Here is a 26,376-nt window from a genome sequence, read left to right on the forward strand (position 1 = left end):
CTGCACTTTCATTGCTGAGGGCTGGGTTCAATCCTTGGTTGGGGAACTAAGATTCTACAAACTGTATGTCATGGCCAAATAAATTAATTAAATTATTGATAAATTGACTTAGATAGTCAGTTGATTCAGAATAGCCAAAATAATCTCATAAAAGAACAAAATTGGAATACTCATACTTCCCAATTTCAGAAGCTACAGTAATGAAAAGTGTGTGGTACTGCTGCTGCTGCTACTGCTAAGTCACTTCAGTCATGTCCAACTCTGTGCCACCCCATAGACGGCAGCCCACCAGGTTCCCCTGTCCCTGGGATTCTCCAGGCAAGAACACTGGAGTGGGTTGCCATTTCCTTCTCCAATGCATGAAAGTGAAAAGTGAAAGTGAAGTCACTCAGTCGTGTCCGACTCTTAGCGACCCCATGGACTGCAGCCCACCAGGCTCCTCTGTCCGTGGGATTCTCTAGGCAAGAGTACTGGAGTGGGGTGCCGTTGCCTTCTCCGGTGGTACTAGCATAAGGATAGATATTTTAGATCAATGGTACAGAATTGAAAATCCAGCAGTAAATAATTATAGCCAACTGACGTTCAACACAAGTGCCAGGATAATTCACTGGGGAAAACTTTTAATATTTTCATCCAGTTGTGAGACAGCTGGTTATCCACATGCAAAAGAACGAATGTGACCCTTTTTTCACACTGTACACAACGGTTAACTCAAAATGTACCAGAGACCAAATATAAGTGCTAAAACTGTGACACGCTTAGAAATAAAGAGGAGTAAATCTTTGTGATCTTGAATTACAAAATGGATTCTTGAATAGGACTCCAGAACAGTAGCAACAACAACAAAAACAGACGAATTGTCTCAGAATCAGAAAATACCTCTACTTCAAACACTTATTTCAACATCAAAAAACATCTTTACATCAGGAAAGTGGAAAATTAAACTACAGAATGGGAGAAAATATTTGTGAATCACATATCTGATAAGGGATTAATATGCACAATATGTAAAAACTCACAACTCAACGAAAACAAAAGGACAATTCAGCTAATTAAGAAATGAGCAAAGGATTTGAATAGATGTTTGAATAGATGTGTCTCCAAAGAATATATTTACATCCCCAATAAACACATGAAAAGAACCTCAACATCATTACTCATTAGGGAAATGTAAGTGAAACCACAGTGAGATATCACTTCACACCCACCAGAATAACTGTAATAAAAAGACAATAAAAAAGTATTGTTGAAGATATGGGGAAATTGGGACCGTTACCTATGGCTGTTGGGAATGTAAAATTGCACAGCCATTTGGAAAAAAGTTTGGCATTTTCTCAGAAAGATAAGCATAGAATTTTCAAAAAGACCCAGCAATTCCACTCTATGAATATACTCAAGAGAATTGAAAACATGTCTGCACACAAGCTTGTATATATATCCATAGCAGTATTCACAAAAAGTGGAAACAACCCAGATGTCTACCAGCTGATGAATGAATTAGCCCCATGTGATTTATCCATATGATGGAATACTATTGGGCCATAAAAAAGAATGAACTACTGATTAGTGGCACAACATGGATTACCCATGAAAACATTATGCGTGATGAAAGAAACCAGACACATAAGATCACATATTGTATGGTTCCATTTATATGAAATGTTTGTGATAGGAAAACCCCATAGAGACAAAAACTAGGTTCGTTAATGTAGGGGCTGGAAGAAAACAAAAAGAGGAATAACTGTTAATAAGTACACATTTTCTTTGGGGTTGATGGAAACATTCAGGTATGAGACAGAAGTGATGGTTGCACAACTTTTTGAATATAATTTTAAAAACCATGATGGTACACTTTAAACGATGAATTAGATGTGTGAACTATATGTTAGTAAATCTCATTGGAAATATAGGTGTATAATTCTCGTTTGTCCTGGATTTCTGAATCCATTCAAACCTTCATATTTACTCTTGTGAAACACAGAAGTCACAGGTAGGAACCTTTGAACCCATATAGTCTTTAACTGAGTCCCTTTCTAGTTTGTTTTGTGAGTTCTTACATCAGTGCTTCAGGCTGTTTTACAATAAAGATTATTTCCATCTGCGTGAACATGGTCACTGAGGTTACTCAGCAGTGGGATTCATAACTGTCTTGCATGTTCTTTCAGGGATATGATTCATCCTCTGAATACAGGTAACTTGTGTTTGTTTAGTATTTGTTCTTTGACTAATAGTTCATTGTCATCATGCCCTTATTTGAAGATATTTCCAGCACAAAATCTTACTAACATAGGGAGCCTAAACATAAAAATAATGAATTCCTAAATGTCTTTTAATGTGCTTTGAAAATTAGAATGTTTATTTCCATAAAAAATAATGTTGTAAATGATCATCATTATTATTTTAAGTAGCAGGTAGGTTCAGGCCAGTTCATAAACGTCTATTAAATCCGTAATGAATGCCTACAATTAAAAAGCTATAGAAATAATAGTTTTAGAATACCAGTAATTAAATAAAGCAGGAAAATAAGCTCTGTCTCCAAGGGATTTCTTAACCTCTTTTTGCACAAAATGTCTCATTATAAATATTCGTTAGACACTATGGAGCCTGTTTTCAAAAGAATGTTCTGAGTTTTCTATACACTTTTAAGGCATTCACAAACATCTTTGTTTAGCCATGACCTGGGAAAAGTGTGTTTATTAGTCTGCTTGGACTGCCTTATCAAAATACCAGAGACTGGGTAGCTTAAACAACGCAAATTTATTTTCTTACAGTTCTGGATGCTAGAAGTCCAAGGTCAAGGTGCTGTCAGGGTTGGTTTCTGATGAGGTTCCTGTTCCTGGCTTGCAGTGTCCATCTCACTGTATCCTCACATGGTCTGTTCTCTTTGCACAAATAAAGAGATATCTGATATCTTTTCTTAAACAGTCTTATCAGATTAGGTCCCCACCCTTGTGACTTCCTTTAACCTTAATTATCCCCTTGAAGGCCATATCTCCAAATATAGTCACATTGGGCCTTTGGGGTTCAACATATTAATTTTGATGGCACATTTCAGTCCGTAACAGTGTACTTTCTCTATACCTTATTTGACCAGGTAGAAATGACTGTATTAAAATCACTTAAAAAAAAAAAATGAGATTGGGAGACTTCCCTGGTGGTCCAGTGGTTATGAATCCACCTGGCAGTGCAGGGGACATGGATTTAACCCCTGGTCCGGGAAGCTCTCGCATGCCATGGGGCAGCTAAGCCCATGCACCACCACTGCTGAGCCTGCACGCAGACCCCACACATCCTGGAGCCCATGCTCTGCAATAAGGGAAGCCACTGCAGTGAGAAGCCCACACACCAGAAGAGCAGCCCCCCACTCACCACTAGAGAAAGCCCACATGCAGCGATGAAGACGAGGGCAGCCATAAATAAATAATAAATTTTAAAAAATTTAGATTGGGCAGAATCAGAGCTTAAGACCTAAATATTCTAAAGTAATTTAGACCCAAAAAAAGTGCCTCCACAACATGAAAATCTGGAAAGAAAGTCTGGGGAGATTATTAAGATCTCAAAAATTTCTGGTTATTGAAATCACAAACTCCCAAAAAGGAATGAATGGCAGAAAAAAACTGAGGAAATTAAGTGATTCCTCAATGACTTGACTAATTAAGAACATGTTCCCAAGATAAAAAGGATATTTAATAACCAAAAATAAAAGCATTACTATTAGTAATATAGAGAAAACACAAGATTGAGTTCAGCAAAAATACCGAGGACAACAAAGCAGCCTTTTCAACATTTCTTTGTAGAATAAAGAATAACAGAATATAAGTCTGTTACTTTGACAGATGGTGTAATACTGGTGATGTTTACGTCCCCTCTGTCAAATATACGACTCTTCACACTGAAAGGGTAAGAGTAATTGTATCTGAGAGTCTTCTTGGAGGACACAGGTACAAAGATTATAGGAGTTCATCCAGAGACTCTAAATGACTTAACGAGTTCTGACTTAGGTGGTAAAATACTCCAGGGAATGAGAAGGAAAGAAAGATTCGATGATTGGAAAACAGAACTGCAGTTTTGATTTTCCAAAATGGGGTAAGAAGGATGAGAGTTCTGCAGACCAGCAGTTACTGATATTGGCTCTAGGGAAGATCATAGAAAATAAAAGAATACCCGGGAAAAGAAATCTACAAGCCATATGAATTTGGTTAGAACAGTGTTACCAGAACCTTATTTTCTTTACAGATTGGTAGTAGAAATGTCAGAGGCAAGGGTTCCTCACTTCTAGAAGGGCATAACAAATTCTCTTATACCCTTTGCACAATTTAGAAAAATTTCATCTGGGTACTAGAACAACAACTAATACAATAATCATCCTAACTAGAAACAACTACTTCTTTTAAATTATTATAGTTGGCTTTTTGCATCCTTTAGTGAATAACACACACAAAAAAAGGAATTTGAATGAAAAGGAGTGAAGATCGTTTAAGAGACTTATGGACAGCATCAAGCAGACTGATACATGCATTATTAAACTGTGAAAAGAGAAAGATAATCTGAAAAGCAGCAAGACAAAACTTGTTACATGCAAGCAAATCCTCATAAGACTGTTAGCAGAAACTTTGCAGGCCAAAAGGGAGTAGCATACTATATTCAGGGTGCTGAAAGAAAAAAAAACCCAACTGCCAACCACGAATAGTGTACCTGGCAAAGTTGTTCTTCAGAATTAAAGGAGGGGTAAAGAGTTTTCCAGAGAAACAAAAGCTGAAGGACTTCACCACTATACCACCTCACAAGAAATGTTAAAAGGAACTTCTCCAAGTTGAAATGAAAGGATGGTAATAGAAAAGATAATAAAAGTATAAATCTCACTGGTAAAGGTAAATATATAGTTAAATTCAGAATACTCAAATGTATTGGTAGTAAATCACTTATAACTCTAGTATGAAGGTTTAAAAGCAAAAGTATTAAAATAACTGTGACTAAAATAATTTATCATGAATACTCAGGGTGAATAGATACAAATTGTGACATCAAAAATATAAAACGGGGGGAGTAAAAATGTAGAGCTTTGGTGTGCATTCAAAGTTAACAGCTTAAAATAGACTGTTATATTTAAGCCTCATAAGAACAACAAAGCAAAAACCTATGGTAGGTACACAAAAGAGAGAAAGCTTATCAGACCACCACAGATCATCATCAGATCACAAAGAAGAAAGTAAGAGATGAAAAAAAGGAACAAAGGAATTACTGAAAAAACTAGAAAACAGTTAACAAAATGCTATTAGTAAGTCCACTTTGGATTTCTTTCTTTTTTTGTTGGTTAGAACTGCCTGTTGTCTCATGTCTGAACTTTTGTTATTTTTTTTTCCAACTTTTTCGGACATTGGACAGCAGGCAGTATAAAACTGTAATGTCTGAGAAATAAAGATCTCTGGGAAACAAATTTTAAAAAGTTCTTTTATTGCATTAGCTTTCTACCTGGAGAAAGCTAGTCTGTTATCCATTGCTTCATCAGGACCAGCAGCAGGAGTTCTGTGTTTGAGGTTTTAAAAATCTTTCTTTGTTGCTATTAAAAATTGTATCTTCTCTATCTTCTGACTGGCTGTTGCTTGTTTCTATAAAGATGTTTTATTTTTGTATGCTTATTTTATATCTTGCTACTTTACTAATTTATCATCTTTTTTATAATTTTGCTCTTGACTGTCTTGGGTTTTTCAGGTACATATGCAATCGTATCAGATACAGATAGATGTTGTTTTACCTCTTTTCCAGTCCTTATGCCTATAATTGTCTTTTTTGTGTAATTGCACTGGATTGATATCATGGCTAATATGATGGGTGCTCCTATCTTCCATTCCCATTTTTAGTAGAAAAGCCTCCAAAGCTTCCTACCTGAGTAAGAAAGTTGCTAATTTTATTTTGGTTTTATATTGTTTACTTTTGTTTCATATATTTTAAATTATTTTATCAGTAGATAATCAACTCTGGTGGCAAAGACTATGCCTTTTACTTATATATCATCAACCTACTGTTGATTTGTTATTTGATCAGATTTGGACTAAGTATCTCCTATTGTGTGTTGGGTTCTGTGCTAGTCACTGGGTTACAAAACAGAACAAACCCAGCTATGTCCCAGCACCCACCCACCTTCCCCCACCTTGATTAAGGTCACACATCAGACATTACACAGATAATACAAGTGTGATAAGTTTTCAGAAAGTGGCAGTACTGTAGGAGCCTGTTAACAGAATAACCTAACCTACTACGAGGGAAACCCACTCCATTGTTCTTGCCTGGAGAATCCCAGGGACAAGGGAGCCTGGTGGGCTGCTGTCTCTGGGGTCGCACAGAGTCGGACACGACTGACTTGACTTGGCAGTTGACAGTATGAGGGAATTAGGAGATACCTTCCTAAAAAATTAGTATGTTAAAGTCCAAAGGCAAAAGACACAACTGACTCTTTTCTAAGGGAAATCTAATATTTCTGGAAAGAACAGATAGAGTGGAAAAGTGAATCATAAGAGAGGAAACTTTTGGAGTAGTTGGGAAGGCTCATACTTTGGAGAGTTTGCTAAGCCCGATTTACAATTTTGAAAGTTTTGTTTAAGTAAAGTAGAATAGAAGCGATGTTTGCTTTGGAGGTATATATATATATGTATGTACATATTTTGATGTTTGATACTTCTTCTCACTGCACAGTGAAAACAGGATTGTAGGATGCTGGTCATATAAGTGACTTGTAACTGCTGCTCATTACCTTTTAAACCAGTGATCTTCCCCCATGCAAATTGGAGTAGCTGTGGCAGGTGGGTTTTAACACTGAAAGTTAAGAAGTTAAGTACTGTTTCTTTTGCAAGTAGGTATATTCATGTCTGCATTCTTTTTTTTTTTTTTTTAAGTAAGGAGCACAAACTTTTTAATGACTGTGAATTTGAATTTTTAATCCATCCAATTACTTGCTTTTTGAAAAAAAGTTACTAAATTGCTATAAACTGGTTTTCTTGCCTTAAAGTGAACTGCTTTTTTAAGGATAAGTTGAGGGAAGCCTTGTGAGGCACTTAAGGTGTGTCTGGCATGTATCTATCACATCTTAGCAGTATTTATTAGCTAAAAGAATAAAGATAGGAAGAAAGATACAAAGCAACAAGGATGGAGAGACCATAAATTAAGACATTCTCTAAATGATGATACTCTGTTTATGCAGGTGAGTAAATCTTAGGAGAAATTGTTTAATTAAGGTTCATGAATAAAATAAATGGTAAAGCTAAGGTTTGATTCCACAGAGTCTGGTTCCAGAGCTCAAATTCATCACTCTGTGGTCTCTTTTCCTAAAACAGTACATATCTCTTTTAGAAGATTCTCTCTTATATTGAAGAAATTACAGAACCATATTTTAGCTTGGTGAGAAGAATTATAAGTGGAACCAATTGTCTTTGGAATTTGGTCAATACGAATGAAAAAAAATTAAGTCTTAAAAATTATTTCCTTATTTAAGTGATAATAAAACTTTTTCTTTTTTTCTAGAAGTTCTAGCTAATTAGCTGGTTCACTAACTAATTAGTCAGTTGCTAGGTGGCCCAGTAATAAAGAATCCACCTGCCAAGGCAGGAGGTGCAAGAGACACCAGTTCGATCGGTGGGTCAGGAAGAGCCCCTGGAGGAGGAAATGGCAAACCCATCCAGTGTTCTTGCTTGGAAAATTCCATGGACAGAGGAGCCTGGCGGGCTGCAGTCCACGGGGTCGCACAGAGTTGGACATGACAGAGCGTGTGCCCACATACACATACAATGTATGGCTATGAAGTAATGTTTTACCAGACTGTATTATTCCAATGTATAGCCACTTTAAAGGGGTGACTTACGTGTGAATATCTTGCATGGTCGCACTGTAGTTGCAATGAGGAGGTGGTGTGTGTACAACCTCAGATGTATGGGGTTTTCTTCTCAGGTGTTGGGGGCTAGGCATTAGGGGAAATATAATGAGCTTTGTATTAACAAAGCAATTTGGGGCAGTGCTCTCAGCTTATAACGTGTGTTTTGTAAGTGGCATTTTTGTAAAAATGGCAAGTATACCTCAATTAAGCAGCCTACTTATTTCATGTGATGCTTAGAGTAGGAAATATCTAGTATAATGTAATCCTCAAAAAAGGGATAGTTACTTGATGTTACCAGAATTACCATTTTTTTTTCAGCTTTTAAATAGGACTGTTTTTAAATTAGAGTAAATTTATGGGGAGTTGGTAGTATGTTTTATGACTTAAAGTATTGTTATGTTGGTTTTGAAAATCACTAATACTTCTGAAATTATAATATTTCATACAATATTTATAAGATTTGTTTATTTAGAATGATGGGAAATGAACTATATGTATTCTCTTCTATTTTTTGGATAATATGAATAAGTTTTTTTAAAGAAATCTGTGCCTGTTGTATTAAATTCGGTCAACGCTGAAGTACACAAAGCAGGTCTTCCTATTTAATTTCAGTTTGTGTATACCCTTAGACACACACACATATATATGTATGTGTGTATATATATACACACACACATGCATTCATATATCTTACGCTTATACAAACATATGCATTAACTATATATACATCATTTAAAAATTAAAATTAGATCATATCCTAATGTTATTCTGAAGCATATTTAACTTAGTAGGTGTATCTTTTCACGTGAGTACATATAGAATTAGGCTTCCCTTGTAGCTCAGTTGGTAAAGAATCTGCCTGCAATGCAGGAGACCCAGGTTTGATTCCTGGTTTGGAAGATCGCCTGGAGTAGAAAATGGCAACCCACTCCAATATTCTTGCCTGGAGAATCCCATGGACAGAGGAGCCTGGCAGGCTACTGTCCATGGAGTCGCAAGAGTTGGCCATGACTTAGTGACTAAACCACCACCACGTATAGAATTAATTGGTTTATTGAATATTTTATGGTAAGGCTGTTTTTAATTTGTTCATTTACATGCTGATGGGGATATAGATTAAATTCTGTTTTTTTCTACTAAAAGAATTCTCCTAAACCCTGTAAGATAGGTATTATCTGCTCTGTTTTAAAGATGAAATTAAGACACAAAGAGGTTATGTAACTTGCCCTAAATTGCACAGCAAGTAAATATTGGAGCTGGTGTTAGAATCCCGGCAATCTAGTCCAGAGCCCACAGTCTTGAATACTACATTGTTGCTGTTTTCCTTCTGCTTGTCTTTATTCTGTTTACTGAATTAGAATAAAAATTTAATGTATAAAATATATCTAATTTTAAAACTCTCTGAGGATAATTTAATATGCTCCCTTAAGGGTATTTGAATCTTAGGGTCATAGATTACACAGCTTTAATTTGGAGTTGTAGCTACTTTAGAAGTAGAAGGTTTAAACCCTACCTCTCAAATGTCAGTGAGCGTTCAAATCACTGGGAGCAGGGGAATGATCTTGTTAAAATGTTAATTCTCATTCAGTAATCTGGGGTAGGGCCTGAGACTCTGCCTTTCTAATAATAAGTTCCCTGTAATGCCAGTACTGCTGATCTTCCTGTAAATAGCAAAGGTTTAGGCAGTTTATACTGACCTTTAACAAATCTTGTTAGTTGTTTATTGAATCTATTTCTTATTTACTGTTTTGTTTATGCTGCCAATTTTCATAAGTTGTACACATTAAAGAAATAATGTAAGAGCTTTCTAGTAGTTTCATTTCTGTGTCTGTATCATTTAATATTGCTGGGAAAAATGTGGCTTCTGTGGTACTAATGTTCAGTACTTATATAAATAACTGATCCGATTTATTTGTGTACTGAATACAACTTACACACCTATGCCACCATTTCCACTGGATCATTTTTAATGGAGGGAAATATAACATCTCTTTTCATTTTGAAGGCTGTAGTTGTAGTTGAACTAAGAAGGTTGTTTTATTACTATTATTCTTCAGTAATAATTAAAATATATTTTACATAGCTATAAAAATGAATTTCTGTTCAGTGCTGTGTGTCTGGCACTTTTGTTGTTCATTTGCTAAATCATGTCTCACTCTTTGCAACCCCATAGAGTGTAGCACACCAGGCTCCTCTGTCCTCACTATCTCCTGGAGTTTGCTCAAGCTCACATCCGTTGAGTTGGTGATGCCATCTAACCATCTAATTATCTGCTCCCTCTTCTCTTTTTGCCTTCAGTCTTTCCCAGCATCAGGGTCTTTTCCCATGAGTCAGCTCTTTGCATCAAATGGCCAAAGTATTGGGCCTTTAGCATCAGTCCTTCCAGTGAATATTCAGGGTTGATTTCCTTTAGAATTGACTGGTTTGATCTCCTTGCAGTTGGACTCTCAAGAGTCTTCTCCAGCACCACAATTCAAAGGCATCAGTTCTTCAGCACTCAGCCTTCTTTATGGTCCAATTCTTACATCCATACATGACTACTGGAAAAACCATAGCTTTGACTTTTTGGACCTTTGTTAGCAAAATGATGTCTGTGCTTTTTAATAAGCTGTCTAGGAGGTTTGTCATAGCTTTCCTTCCAAGGAGCAAACATCTTTTAATTTCATGACTGTAGTCGCCATCTGCAGTGAGGAAGCCCAAGAAAAAAAATGTCACTGCTTCCACTTTTTCCCCTTCTATTTGCCATGAAATGATGGAATCGAATGCCATGATCTTAGTTTTTTGAGTGTTGAGTTTTAAGCCAGCTTTTTCACTCTCTTTCACCTTCATTAAGAGACTATTTCATCTGTACTTTCTGTCACTAGAGTAGTGTCATCTGCATATCTGAGATTGTTGCTATTTCTCCCGACAGTCTTGATTCTAGCTTGTGATTCGTCTAGCCCAGCAATTCATATGATGTACTCTGCATATAAATTAAATTGCCTGGGTGACAATATACAGCCTCAGTGTACTCCTTTCCCAATTTGGAACCAGTCTGTTGTCCCATGTCTGGTTCTAACTTTCTTCTTGACCTGCATACAGATTTCTCAGGAGGCAGGTAAGGTGGTCTGTTACTCCCAACTATTTAAGAATTCTCCACAGTTTGTTGTGATCCACACAGTTAAAGGCTTTAGTGTAGTCAATGAAGAAGAAGTGATGTTTTTCTGGAAACTCCATTGCTTTCTCCATGACCCAACAAATGTTGGCAGTTTGATCTCTGGTTCTTCTGCCTCTTTGAAACCCAGCTTGTACATCTGAAAGTTCTCAGTTCATGTACTGCTGAGGTCTAGCTTGAAGGATTTTTAGTATTACCTTACTAGCATGTGAAATGAGTGCAGTGGTAGAGTAGTGTGAACATTCTTTGGCATTGCCCTTCTTTGGGCTTGGAATGAAAACTGACCTTTTCCAGTCCTATGTATCAGGTGCTTAATTGCCATGATTTCATTTCATTGTCTTGGCCCTCCCATGGCCTCCCTTCCTTCAATAGCTCTTTGAGCACCTGCTCTATTCTGGGAACTGTGCATACAGTGGTGAGGCAGGTGAACACAGGTTCTGCCATCCTTAGTGCCTTCAGTTCAGTCTCTCAGTCATGTCCTACTCTTTACCCCATGAACCACAGCACGCCAGGCCTCCCTGTCCATCACCAACTCCCAGAGTCCACGCAGACCCATGTCCATTGAGTCAGTGATGCCATCCAACCATCTTATCCTCTCTTGTCCCCTTCTCCTCCTGGCCCCAATCCCTCCCAGCATCAGAGTCTTTTCAAATGAGTCAGCTCTTCTCATTAGGTGGCCAAAGTATTGGAGTTTCAGCTTCAAAATCAGTCCTTCCAATGAACATCCAGGGTTGATCTCCTTTAGGATGGACTGATTGGATCTTCTTGCAGTCCAAGGGACTCTCAAGAGTCTTCTCCAACACCACAGTTCAAAAGCATCACTCAGCTTTCTTTATAGTCCAACTCTCACATCCATACTTGACCACTGGAAAAACCATAGCTTTGGCTAGATGGACCTTTGTTGGCAAAATAATGTCTTTGCTTTTGAATATGCTGTCTAGGTTGGTCATAACTTTCCTTCCAAGGAGTAAGCGTCTTTTAATTTCATGGCTGCAGTCACCATCTGCAGTAATTTTGGAGCCCAGAAAAAGTCAGCCACTATTGCCACTGTTTCCCCATCTATTTCCCATGAAGTGATGGGACCAGATGCCATGATCTTAGTTTTCTGAATGTTGAGCTTTAAGCCAGTTTTTTCACTCTCCTCTTGCACTTTCATCAAGAGGCTTTTTAGCTCCTCTTCACTTTCTGCCATAAGGGTGGTGTCATCTGCATATTTGAGGTTGTTGATATTTCTCCCGGCAATCTTGATTCCAGCTTGTGCTGCCTCCAGCCCGGCATTTCTCATAATGTACTCTAAGTTAAATAAGCAGGGTGACAATATACAGCCTTGATGGACTCCTTTTCCTATTTGGAACCAGTCTGTTGTTCCATGTCCAGTTCTAACTGTTGCTTCCTGACCTGCATACAGATTTCTTAAGAGGCAGGTCAGGTGGTCTGGTATTCCCATCTCTCTCAGAATTTTCCACAGTTTGTGGTGATCCACACAGTCAAAAGCTTTGGCATAGTCAATAAAGCAGAAATAGATGTTTTTCTGGAACTCTCTTGCTTTTCCCATGATCCAGCGGATGCTGGCAATTTGATCTCTGGTTCCTCTGCCTTTTCTAAAACCAGCTTGAACATCTGGAAGTTCATGGTTCACGTATTGCTGAAGCCTGGCTTGGAGAATTTTGAGCGTTGCTTTACTAGCGTGTGAGATGAGTGCAATTGTGCGGTAGTTTGAGCATTCTTTGACATTGCCTTTCTTTGGGATTGGAATGAAAACTGACCTTTTCCAGTCTTGTGGCCACTGCTGAGTTTTCCAAATTTGCTGGCGTATTGAGTTCAGCACTTTCACAGCATCATCTTCCAGGATTTGAAATAGCTTAACTGGAATTCCATCACCTCCACTAGCTTTGTTCATAGTGATGCTTTCTAAGGCCCACTTGACTTCACATTTTAGGATGTCTGGCCCTAGGTGAGTGATCACACCATCGTGATTATCTGGGTCATGAAGATCCCCCTTAGTGCCTTGGGGGATGCTAAACAGTAATCAAGGAACCATAGAAATGTGGTGGTTTAAAAGATAAACTATTAATTATAATATTATTATCTTCACTTTTTGAACCCTCAAAGAGAATTCTGCTTTTGCCATTGAAGTTTCTCCCACCTCGCTTCCTCTGAACCTGCCCTGCACTAGGGAGAATACTTTATCAGCTGGAAATTGAGCTAATGCATAGACAGAGACAAAACTTTGGAAGTAAACATGAGCAACTTGGAGAAGAAAAGTAGAGGTAGAGGGAAATCATTCATCATACAGCTAAATGAAATTTTTAAGAAGAATACCTGAGGGACTCTGTTTACTCATTTAAAGGAGTAAATAGTTTCTACTTTAAAAGGAGTCTTTTTGCACACTATTTTTCTAGCTGACACTTGGTAACTAATTTCAGTTACTTGAATGCTTCCATGTGCCCACTTTGTGGTAGGAGGTATAGAAAATCAGGATAATATTATGTCTCTACTCTAAAGACAATTGATTGAAAGTCTCTCAGTCTTGTCCAGCTCTTTGTGACCCTATAGATTATACAGTCCATGGAATTCTCCAGTCTGGAATACTGGAGTGGGTAGCCTTTCCCTTGTCCAGGGGATCTTCCCAACCCAGGGATAGAACCCAGGTCTCCTGCATTGCAGGAAGATTCTTTACCATTTGAGCCACAGGGGAAGCCCCTAAAGACAGTTAGAGTTGTTGATAAGAAAATGTTGACAGATTTAGAAGACAGTGCATGCAAGACCTTCTTTTTTAAGTACCAACATGTATGACTGTAGCAATGAGCACATTGTGGACTGATTAAGCATGCTTTTAGAGAAATGCTGTTCTAAAAAGTTTATGATTGTCCCTTTTCTAGTAATAGTACTAAGTTGTCTTTTGACTGTTCACTTGATAGAAAATTCTTCCTGGTATTAATCACATCTATATACTTGGCTTTTATATTACACTACCTTGTTGTGATTTCCAAAACATTTTGTTGTTCTTACTATGATTTGGGGCTTTATAGTATTGTCTTGAAGATTATTATGAGACTTTAATTTAGTTTCTGAATATTATAAGTAGCTCTAAGTACCTGTTTTTCAGTTGGAGGGAGAATCTGAAAATTTTTTTTAATTTTTATCTTGGAAATTAGTTTATTCATTATGTTTAATTTTAGGAAATGGTGCTCTTGCAGAACATTCTGAAAATGTGCATATTTCAGGAGTGTCAACTGGTAAGTCATTTTTTGTAATGTTTAAATTTCATGCATGACTTATATGGTAAATATTGAAAGTCACCTGGTATCTTATGAAGTGATATTTGGCTATAAAAATTATTACTGCTTTTTGCAGCATGTAATAAGGAAAGAACTGGAACATGGAGAAATTCTCACAAGATAAAATTGATACTTGCATGCCTGTGGGTTGATTATACTTTTCCAGACCGGACTGCATAATTATTTTTCTGTACAAACATTGAACCAAGAGAAAAGTTAGCTCAAGTTGAATTTGTGTTTTCTTTCCATACAAAGTTATATGAAATGAAATTTATTAAAATATAATTTTGAATGCTGTTCATAAATGTAATTTTGAATGCTGTTCATAGTATTGGAGCCTTAGAAATTAGCATTTTTTCCTGACGTTTAGATGAAATGCTACTATACATGAAACTGTAGTACTTGAATGCACAATTTATATGTTACTAAAAAGCACCCCAACAACATTTTTGCGTCTATGAGATTCAGAAACTTGCTAAGGTAAATGCATTTTTCCATCCATTTAAATGCTTTTATTAATTAATAATTACTTAAGGGCCCATAACTATTAAAATGTTCATTCTTAAATAATAAGGGCAAAGAACTATATTCAGTATCTTCTAATAAACTAATAGAAAATAATCTATCACCTAAAATTAACACAGCATTGTAAATCAACTATAATTCAATTAATTTTTTTTTTCATTCTTAGGTGATTTCTACAACTTTGATACCATTTTTACCTTATCAAGTACAGTTACTTGGAGAGCAGAATCTTTGATTTTCACATAAACTGAAACAGAGTTTCTCGCTATTATTCCCTATATTCTTAATGAGTTTTGTGTAGTTAAAAATATTGCACTTGGTGTGTTTGTCGGTTTACTGCTTGATTTCTTCATGCTTTCTTACAATTTTGTGGTTATTTTTTTCTCATTAAGCAAAACTGAAGGTTTCCTCTTTTGTTTTATATCTGACTTTATATTTAGAAAGTTAATAGACTTAACAAGTAGTCTAGGAGTTAGCCTGTGCCAGGCCAAACAGATCGACAGGTGTGGTTTCCTGAAAGTGAAAAATAGGTGCCTTTGCAGCCTATGTTAATTCTTCTACAGTGTGTTTCCCCATTTTCATATGCGTTCAAATATTATACAGTTGTGTATATCAAGTTAAAAAAGGTTCATTTAGGGTTGACCTTAATTTTCTCCCTTTTTCTGCTTTGGATATCTACTGAGAATTGACCTTAATTTTCTCCCTTTTTCTACTTTGGATATCTACTGAGAATTGCGATGACTTTTCCAAGTTGTCACTATGAAGTAAGAAATTGTTTACAAATGTTTAATTTACACAGCCAAATGATTATTATCTAATTCAGTGATTTTCAGATTTTTCAGTCTCAGGACTCCTTGTAAACTTTTAACAATATCAGGGACTGTATGTATTAGTCTACTCAGGCAGCTACCATAACAAAATACCGTAGGCTAAGTGGCTTAAATAATAGATACTTAGTTTCTCACAGTCTAGAGGCTAGCAGTCCAAGGTCAGGGGACTGGAGGGATTGTTTTCTGATGAGACCTTTCTTCCTGACTTGCCGATGGTGCCTTCTCACTGTGTGTGCTCTCGGAGAAAGTGAGGTACTCTGGTGTCTCTTTCTCTTCTTTGTAAGGACCTCAGACCTATAGGATTAGGGTCCTATCCTTATAAGTTACAGCCTGGCTTCCAAATACAGTCACATTTGAGGGTTAGGACTTTAGCAGATGAGTTTGGAAAGGATGCATTTCATCCCATAACAAGGACTTCAAAGAGCTTATGTTTATATAGACTATAGCTACTGATATTTACTGTATTAGAAATTAAAACTGAGAAATTGTTTAAAAAGTTCTTCATTTACTTGCATATGAAAGTAGTAAATCCATGGCATCTTTACATCAATAACATAATTTTATTAAAAACGCATTTTCTAAAACAAGAACATTAGTAAGAAGAATGATATTGCTTTACAGTTTTACAAACTTTTTAAAAATTGGCTTATAAAGGTGTACCTGGATTTTGACATCTGTGCACTCAGCCTTTTGTAACATGTTTCTTTGACAATATGAAGACAATCCAGCAGTACACCAATGTGTCATTTGAAGAGAGGAGTAGTTCCATAACTTTTTTCAGATAATTGTGAGGATTCTTGTTTGATACAATGCCAGAACTCAACAAGTGGTGGTTTCTTAAAGGTTAGTTGCAAATGGGATCTGAAACTGCATCAGTGAAGTTTTGTTCCCTGTTTTACAAAAATCCAGTGACCATTCTTTCCCTTTAAAGGGTTTTTTTTTCACCATGCATGATTTTGTAATATGAATTAGATATTTGAAAATATTGGTTGGCTGAGTTATATGGATTTATAACATAGGTTTATTTTCTCATAGTTCTGAAAGCTAAAAATCCAAAATTAAGGTATTAGCAGAGGTGGTTTCTTCTGAGGCCCCTTTCTTTGGTTTTAGATGGCTGTCTTCTATCTGTGTCTTCTCACGGTCCTCACTCTGTGTATCTGTGTCATGATCTCTCCTTATTGGGACACCCATCACATTAGATAGGGCCCACCCATGTGACTTCATTTTAATTTAGTTGCCTCTTTAAAGGTCTTGTCTCGAAATTGAGCCACATTCTGAGGTACTGGCAGTTCAGACTTTAGCATAGGAGTCTTAGGGGTGACACAGTTCAGTCTGTAACAAAATGAGTGTTTTAATTAAATGTATTTGTATATCAATAAATTAATTTCAGAGCCCAGTGAAAACTTATTAATGGCTTATTGTTTTTCCTGAAAGTTTGTCTTATAAAAGTCTTTCTTTTGTGGAAAGAGGAGATTAAGATGAAGTGTATCCCAATCATATCATTAAAAATATAAATGGATGCTCTCTCAAAACGTTAATTTGGATGTACAGGTTCATTGCAGTTTTTCTTTAGTCAGTATGGAGCTATAGAAGGTGTAATGCTTGGTATAGGATAAGCCTTCTGAATTCCTTGTATCCCTGGTTGAAATGAGAGCCCTTTCAGTGCTCTTATCAATGGGAAATTCGCTTTTGGAAGAATCTCTAAATGTAGGACTTGCTCTTTCTTGGGACCAGCAAGCAGCAAAAGTGATGAGGTGTTCTGTGGAGCTGCCTGCTTCTGCTCTTCACCTGCTCTTGTCACCTCTGCTGCTTTATTCGACAGTGCTTAGCACCTTAGCTCGTTCGTTGTTTACTTTCTGGAAGTTTTAATGACATTTTTGAAGAATTTTAACTTACGTGCTGTAGTATTTTCAGGTAATTTATCACCCAGATCAGGACACTTTGAAAGCAAAAGGATACACTGTTTTCAATATACTGATACCACAAGCAAACCAGAACTATCCTAGACAATTTAGAATGTACAGTCACCCTAACTGTAATGAATTAAATTCATTCAGCTTGTATTAAACACCTGATATGTACCTCGTGCTGAGAAGGATGGGAGTAAGCAGTAAGTAAAAATATTCCTTCCCAACTGAGCAGGCTCATCTGCTGCTCAAGCCAAGGCCTCCTCTGCCCACTCTTGCAGCTTCCAGGGTCCTGAGCACCACCACCACCAAAGCCTCCTTTGACCACACGCGGGGCCCATGTGGCCTGTCCATGCCAAAGCCTCCTCCAGAATCTACCCTGGGCACCCCAGCATGAGAGCAGAAGCTGCCAATGCTGGTGGGGCCGAATGCTAAAACATGGGGTTAGGAAAGTGAATCTAGGGAGAGGACTGCTGTTGGCTATGCAGAAACAACATGAAGCGGTGGGAAAAGCTGAACAGATGAATCACAGGTAGGGGCTTCCCAGGTGATGTTAGTGGTAAAGAATCCGCCTGCCAATTCAAGAGACATAAGAGACCCATATTCGATCCCTGGATCAGGAAGATCCCCTGGAGGAGAAAAATGGCAACCTGGTCCTATATTCTTGCCTGAAAAATCCCATGGACAGAAGACCCTTGTGGGCTACAGTCCATGGGGTCACAAAGACTGCACAACAGAGCACACACACAGGCATAGGCAGTCACAAGTAATGGAATTGAAACTGTGATTAAAATCTTTCAGGAAACAAAAGTTCAGAACCAGATGGCTTTATAGGTGAATTCTGTCAAACATTTAGAGAAGAGCTAACACCTGTCCTTCTCAAACAATTCCAAAAAATTGCAGAGGGATAAATACTCCCAACCTCATTGTACGAGGCCACCATCACCCTGATACCAAAACCAGACAAAGATATCACACAAAAAAGAAAATTACAGGGCAATATCACTGATAAACATAGATGCAAAAATCCTTAACAAAATACTAGCAAACCAAACCTAACAACATGTTAAAAGGATCATAACAATGATCAAGTGGGATTTATCCCAGGAGTGCAAGGATTATTCAGTGCATGCCAACGAATCAACGTGATACACCATATTAACAAATTGAATTAAAAACATATGTTCTTCTCAATAGATGCAGAAAAAGCTTTTGACAGAATTCATCATCCATTTATGACCAAAAAAAAAAAAAAACTCTCCAGAAAGTGAGCATATAGGAAACCGACTTCAGTATAATAAAGGGCATGTATGACCATGGACAGAGGAGCCTGTTAGGCTGCAGTCCATGGGGTCAGTCGCTAAGAGTCAGACACGACTCAGCGACTTCACTTTCACTTTTCACTTTCATGCATTGGAGAAGAAAATGGCAACCGGCTCCAGTGTTCTTGCCTGGAGAATCCCAGGGACGGGGAGCCTGGTGGGCTGCTGTCTATGGGGTCACACAGAATTGGACATGACTGAAGTGACTTAGCAGCAGCAGCATGACGAAACCACAGCAGACGCTCTCAGTGGTTAAAACAGGAAAGCATTTCCTCTAAGATCAGGAACAAAACAAGGATATCCAGTCTCACTACTTTTATCCAACATAGTTGTGGCATTTGTAGCAACAGCAATCAGAAAAGAAAAATAAAAGGAATCCAGGTTGGAAAAGAAGAAGTAAAACTCTCACTTTTTGCAGATGACCTTGTATTATACATAAAAAGTCCTAAAGATGCCAATAGAAGACTACCAGAGCTCATCAATGAATTTGGTAAAGTTGCAGGATACAAAATTAATACTCAGAAATCTCTTACATTGTTATACACTAACAATGAAAGATCAGAAAGAGAAATTAAGGAAACTATACCATTTACCATGCAACAACAAAAAGAATAAAATACGTAGCAGTAAACCTACCTAAGGTGGCAAAAGAACTATCTTCAAAGAGTTGGACATGACTGAACAATTTTGACTTTCAAAAGACTAAGTTACTCATGAAAGAAATCCAAGATGACATAAGCAGATTGAGAAAAATACCATGTTCTTGGATTGGAAGAATGGGATTGTGAAATTGACTATACTACCCAAAGCAATCCGCAGATTCAGTGTAATGCGTGTCAAATCACCAAGGACGTTTTTCACAGAATTAGGACAAAAAATTTTACAATTTGTATAGAAACATGAAAGACCTCAAATAGCCAAAGCAGTCCTTTTTTAAAAAAAAGATTTATTTTATATTTTGGCTGTGGTGGGTCCTTGTTGCGGTACTCGGACTTTCTCTAGTTGCTTCCAGCGGGAACTATTTGTGGCGGTGCTTGGGCGTCTCACTGTGGTGGCTTTGCTTGTTGTGGAGCACAGGCTCTAGGCACACAGGCTTCAGAAGTTGCAGTACACAGGTTCAGTAGTTGTGGCAGATGGGCTTAGTTGCACAGCAGCATGTGGGATCTTCCTGGATCAGGGACCAAACTGGTGGTATTCCTTTCATTGCAAGGTGGATTCTTAACCACTGGACCATCAGGGAAGCCCGGCCGAAGCAGTCTTGAGAAAGTAAAACAGAGCTGGAGCAATCAGGCTCCCTGACGTTACACTATACTACAAAGCTACAGTAATCAAGGCAGCATGATACCAGCACAAAAACAGAAATATAGATCAGTGGAACAAGATAGAAAGCTCAGAAATAACCCACGCATCTATGGTCACCTAATCTGTGACAAAGGAGGCAAGAATATGCAATGGAGAAAAGACAGTCTCTTCAATAAGTGGTGCTGGGAAACTGGACAGGTACATGTAAAAGAATGAAATTAGAACATTATCTAACACCATACACAAAAATAAGTTCAAAATGGATAAAAGATCTATATGTAAGGCTAGATAACTAAAAAATTCTTAGAAGAAAACATAGGCAGAACATGCTCTAAGATAAATCACAGCAAGATCTTTTTTGACCCACCTCCTAGAGTAATAAAAACAAAGAGAAACAATTCGGACTTAATGAAACTTAGAAGCTTTTGCACAGCAAGAGAAACCGTAAAAAAAATGAAAAGACAACCCTCAGAATGGGGGAAAATATTTGCAGATGAAGCAACAAAGGATTAATCTAACAGCTCATGCAGCTTGATTTCAAAAAAACGACCCAATCAAAAATGAGAAGACCTAAATAGATACTTCTTCAAAGAAGATGTACAGATGGCCAACACACACATGAAAAGGTTCAGCATCACCAATTATTAGAGAAGTGTAAATCAAAACTACAGTGAGGTATCACCTCACACCATTTAGAATGACCACCATCAAAAAATTCACAAACAGTAAATGCTGGAGATGGTGTAGAGTAAAGGGAACCCTCTTACACTCTTGGTGGGAATGTACATTGATACAGCCACTATGGAGAGCAGTATGGAGGGTCCTTAAAGTAAAAAGTAGAAGTACCATGTGACCTAGCAATCCCACTCCTAGGCATATCCTGGAGAAAACCATAATTCCAAAAGATACACGCACCTTAGTGTTCACTGCAGCACTGTTTACAACAGCCAGGACTTGGAAACCGCCTAAATGTCCATCCACAGAAGAATGTATAGAGATGTGGCACGTACAGACTACTGAACATTCAGCTCAGTCCAGTCCAGTCGCCCAGTCGTATCCGACTCTTCGCAACCTCGTGAATCGCAGCACGCCAGGTCTCCCTGTCCATCACCAACTCCCGGAGTTCACTCAGACTCATGTCCATCGAGTCGGTGATGCCATCCAGCCATTTCATCCTCTGTTGTCCCCTTCTCCTCCTGCCCCCTATCCCTCCCAGCATCAGGGTCTTTTCCAGTGAGTCAGCTCTTCTCATGAGGTGGTCAAAGTATTGGAGTTTCAGCTTTAGCATCATTCCTTCCAAAGAAATCCCAGGGCTGATCTCCTTCAGAATGGACTGGTTGGATCTCCTTGCAGTCCAAGGGACTCTCAAGAGTCTTCTCCAACACCACAGTTCAATATTACTCAGCCATAAAAGGAATGAAATGATGCAATTTGCAGAGATATGGAGAGACCTAGAGACTGTCATACAGAGTGAAGTAAATCAGAACAGTAACAATTATCATATAACACTATTTATATGTGGAATATAGAAAAATGATACAGGTGAACTTAGGACTTGTAGAGCAGAAATAGGGATGCAGAAGTATACACTAATGTGTATAAATCAGTATACACTATATCAGTATAATTAGTATACACTAATGTGTATAAATCAGATGGTTAATGAGAACCCACTGTATAGCACATGGAACTCCATTCAATGCTCTGTGGTAAATAGGAAGGAAATCCAAAAAAGAGGGGAGATACATATATATATCAGTTATTACATCAGCTATATATGTATGTATAGCTGATTCACTTTGCTATACAGCAAAAACTAACACAACATTGTACAACAACTATGCTCTAATAAAAGTTAATTTTAAAAATATTCCTGTCTCAAGAACTTAACCATAGAATTGAGAATAGTGAATCCGGTGGTAAATAATGACCACGTTACGGTTGATCATGAATTTATGAAAAGCCTAGTTACAATGTCTGGTGTGAGGTAAATGATTTAATATTTTTCTTTACTTAGTTGTAAGTAGTACCAGGTACTTAGTTTTGTTTAGTCATATGAATTTTTATGGGAATTAGTAATTTATGGTTAATAATATACCTTGGGTTCTTAGGCCTCAGATAATTTATTTCTATTTCTAGCATTCTGGTCATTTTCATCTTCCTTTTCCTCAAATCTTTGCTAAGAGATATGTTTTTATCCTTTTGCTGGTTCTTATGCTGTAGGAATTGTCACGAGAAAATGGGAGTTAGCAAAAAGTGTACATCTAGTGGTTGTATAATGGAAAAGAATGATTGGATAAAGTTATTTTTTGTATGCTTGCTTGCTTTAGAATTTTTTTACGTGATTTCATACATAAATCATGAAATTATATCATAGAAATTGTAAGTAATTTAATTGTATATAAGAAAGTAGGAAGGCTATTTTAATATTCTTTTTTTAAAATGCCTAAGTTAAATGCCTCCTGTTCTCTTTTGAATGTCTAAGTTTGTAAAATGGCTAAGTTATTGTTCATCTCCTACATAGAATGAAACATTTTTTAGATCAGATTGATTTATACACATTAAACAAATATATTTGATTTTAATGTGTATCTACTTTGAATTTTACTATATAATCTATATGTATTTGAATCAGAATAATTCTAGGTGCACTCACCTATAATGGAAAAGAATCTAAAAAGAATATATATATGTATATATATATACACACATACATATATACATATATAACTGAATCATTTTGCTGGACACCTGAAACTTAATATCATAAATCAACTGTACTTCAATTTTTTTAAAAAAGAATATTTTTAGATGTAATTTGATTATATCCTCATTGCTCTTAATTACTTCCAAATCATTTTTTTGTTTTCACAAATTCTGTTTATACATTATATAAGTTACATTAAATATTTATAAAAATTGGAAGAAGAGCAAAAAGATTACAAAAATCACCCACTAACCTTGTATTCTTAGTAACTAATAACATTATAATTTATTTCATTTGTACTCTGTGTATACCTTTAAAAATAATTGTATTTGCATTTGGGTTATAAGTAATTGTGTCTCCTGCCTTTTCTATTTAACATTGTATAGAATACATTTATTTTTCATAGTTGTTATTTTAATACCTATATAGTAAAGTTTCCATCCTGTGGCTATATTGTAATGTTCTTAAACATATCATTGGGTTTTTCCCCAATGGGTTCTCCCTAGGCTGGATTATGTTGCAAGGAACAATTTAATAAATATTTAGCCCTTTTTAAAATTTCTGAGATTATTTCTTTGGTGTAGATTTCTAGAATTGGAATTACTGTATCAAAGGTCATAAAGAATTTAATGACTCTGAAAACCTTTTGACAGATTGCTTTCAGAAAGGATTATGCTAAAGTACAGAGCTACCGCCTAGAAAGGAGGGCACTTAGACTGCATATAATCATGCTTTTCCTGTTTAACTTGTTTCTTACCTTGTTTCTATTAGGTTTCTATTAAAGTCCCAACCTTTTATTTTCGCCAGACTGTTCAGAAATGTAACTGTTTACTTCTTTTCAGATTCATGGCTCAAAAGCTGTGACATTGTAAAGAATAAAAGAATGAGATTGGCTTTCTTTAATGGTTAAGCAGAAACTACCCTGAAATTTTAAGACTTTCTGGTTGCTCATAGGTGCAGATGTTGGAACAAGTGCTTTCTGAGCTAGAAAGTTTTTATTTATGAAATTTAATAAGTTATTCCCAGTTCACCAGTGATACAGCTGCTGAATGTTCCTACCTTACAACATCTGTAGCTAAAAGCTCTCAGGTTAGCCCAATCTTGAATCTTCTTTATATTTGACTTCAAATCTTTGTCAGGCAAGGCTGACATTTCAGAGAGCAGAGAAAGAGAGTTATCTGCTTAGGAAGTTTCTTTCCTAATACGTGTTCGCATTAATTGAATTACCAGAGTTTAGAAAATAGTAGCTGTTACCTGTTATTCTTCCTATATTCTCTCAGAATTTTTATTCTATTAAAATCATCACCCTTTCTTGTTTTTGTGTTTTTTCATTTTATAGTTCCTATTCTTGTCCTCAATGGCCTAGCATGCTACTGATCCTATAAGTCTTTTAAAACTAATAATTTAGTTGTGGGCCTTTTAAAGTAGGAGATATTTTCTTTTTTTAAATTAAAAAAATTAAAATGTGGACCATTTTTAAAGTCTGTGTTGAATTTGTTACATAATGCCTATGTTTTGATTTTTGGTTGCGAGGCATTTGGAATCTTAGCTCTCTGACCAGGGATTGAACCCATGCCTCCTGTCTTGGAAGGTGAAATCTTAATCACTGTACTGCCGGGAAAGTCCCTAGGAGATATTATTTCTAAGTTGCAATAATTTGCTTACAAATTATTGAGCAACATTTTACAATAGCATGAAGCACTGTAGTAAAATTGCTTTAGTTTTATCCAGTTTTAGGCTTGAATACTATAATATGGTATATTGAAGTTTTCCTGGAAGAACATCTTGGTTTAGTAATACTTTTATTGTCCTAGAATTTTTAGGTCTTAACAAAAAAAAAGTCTGAAAGGAAATGAAGCTTAAACTATAATTATTTGATAGCAGTTCACAGTTGTTTTTTAAATATAAAAAAGTTGGCATGAATAAAGCAACAGGTACAAGTGGTTCTTTGTACCTTTCCTGTTATTTTAATGTTATTTTTAATTATTCAGTTAAATACCTGGACCTCTTGCTAAACTTATGAAAAAGAATTTCACCAGTTCTTTTGACCAGTACAGTATCTTTTATTCATGTTGCAAATGTCAGGGGGAAGGAAAGTTTATAAATTTTATAGTTTTTAGGATTTCAAAATATAAAAACAGACCTTTATGTGAACCCAAGGAACTGTCCTTCAAATGAAGAAAGTGAGTGGAGAATACAAGACAGTACATTTAAAAAAAAAAAAATTAGTTCAGGAAACACCACCACATTAGTTTTTAGGATTTCAAAATATAAAAACAGAACTTAGTATGATCACAAGGAACTGTGCTTCAAATGAAGAAAGTGAGTGGAGAATACAAAACAGAATACATTTCAAAAACAAAACCAAAAAATACCGCATTAGTTTAGTTTAGTTTATAAACAATGACTATACAAACATTGCCTGCCTTCAGAGAGTTTATTTTTGAAACACTTGAGCTTTTGGAGTAGAGGATTCCCTGTTAATTTTAGCAATGATACAATGGTAGTATTATAATGTTTATATATTATACTTTTATATGTAATATTATATGCTGCATAATTAAATCTACTATAACTTTTTATAAAATAATATATTTTATGTGAAGCATTTACCTAATCATAACATTTCATGTGTTATAAATATCAAATGTTTACTGAACAATTATGTTTATAGCAGGATTATTATATCTTATAATTGTATGTTCTTAATAAATAAAGTCAACAGCAGAACATTAAATGTAGCAGTACCATAGACAGGACAGGGTATGGTGTGACAGAAGTGTGCAGTGTGTAGATGGCAGAAGTGATCATCTGCTCAAGTGAGCAGGCCAGCTCTGCTGAAGGTAAAAAGCAAGTTGCATTCAAACATTTGACATTTTTTTTTCTACTCTGTTAACTTTGAGAATAATTTTTTTTAAACTTTGACAGTAATTATTCAGTGTGTTCATTAAGTCATGTCTGATTCTTTGTGACGTCTTGGACTGCTGCGCTACAGGCTTCCCTGTCCACCACTCTCTCCCAGAGTTTGCTCAGATTCATGTCCGTTGACTTAGTGTTGCTGTCTAACCATCACATCATTTGCCTCCTTCTCCTTTTGCCTTCAATCTTTACCAGTATCAGGGTCTTTTCCAGTGAGTCAGCTCTTTATATCAGGTGGCCAGAGTATTGGAGCTTCAGCATCAGTCCTTCCAGTGAATATTCAGGGTTGATTTCCTATAAGATTGACTGATTTGATCTCCTGTGGTCCAAGGAATTCTCAAGAGTCTTCTTCAGCACCACAATTTGAAAGCGTCAATTCTTTGGCTCTCAGCCTTCTTTATTGTCCAACTCTCGCATCCTTACATGAATACTGGAAAAGACATAGCTTTGACTATTCAAACTTTTGTCAGCAAAGTGATGTCTCTACTTTTTAATAAGCTCTCTAGGTTTGTCATAGCTTTCCTTCCAAGGAGCAAGCATCTTTTAATTTTATGGGTGCAGT

General features: G+C 36.6%; 1 protein-coding gene across 2 annotated transcripts in view; it reads left to right on the forward strand.

The window, feature by feature from the left end:
* Positions 1-26,376, forward strand: part of LRP12 (LDL receptor related protein 12) — an 87,848-nt gene that overhangs the window by 25,355 nt on the left and 36,117 nt on the right. Inside the window, exon 2 of one of the 2 annotated variants that reach the window (XM_068983934.1) lies at positions 14,204-14,260. The exons of the other annotated variant lie outside the window; for it this stretch is intronic. Coding sequence (XP_068840035.1) covers positions 14,204-14,260 — 57 coding nt within the window. The remainder of the gene's footprint in view (positions 1-14,203; positions 14,261-26,376) is intronic. 2 annotated transcript variants of the gene reach the window in all.

This window comes from Capricornis sumatraensis, chromosome 11, assembly GCF_032405125.1.
Source record: "Capricornis sumatraensis isolate serow.1 chromosome 11, serow.2, whole genome shotgun sequence".
Taxonomy (NCBI): domain Eukaryota; kingdom Metazoa; phylum Chordata; class Mammalia; order Artiodactyla; family Bovidae; genus Capricornis; species Capricornis sumatraensis.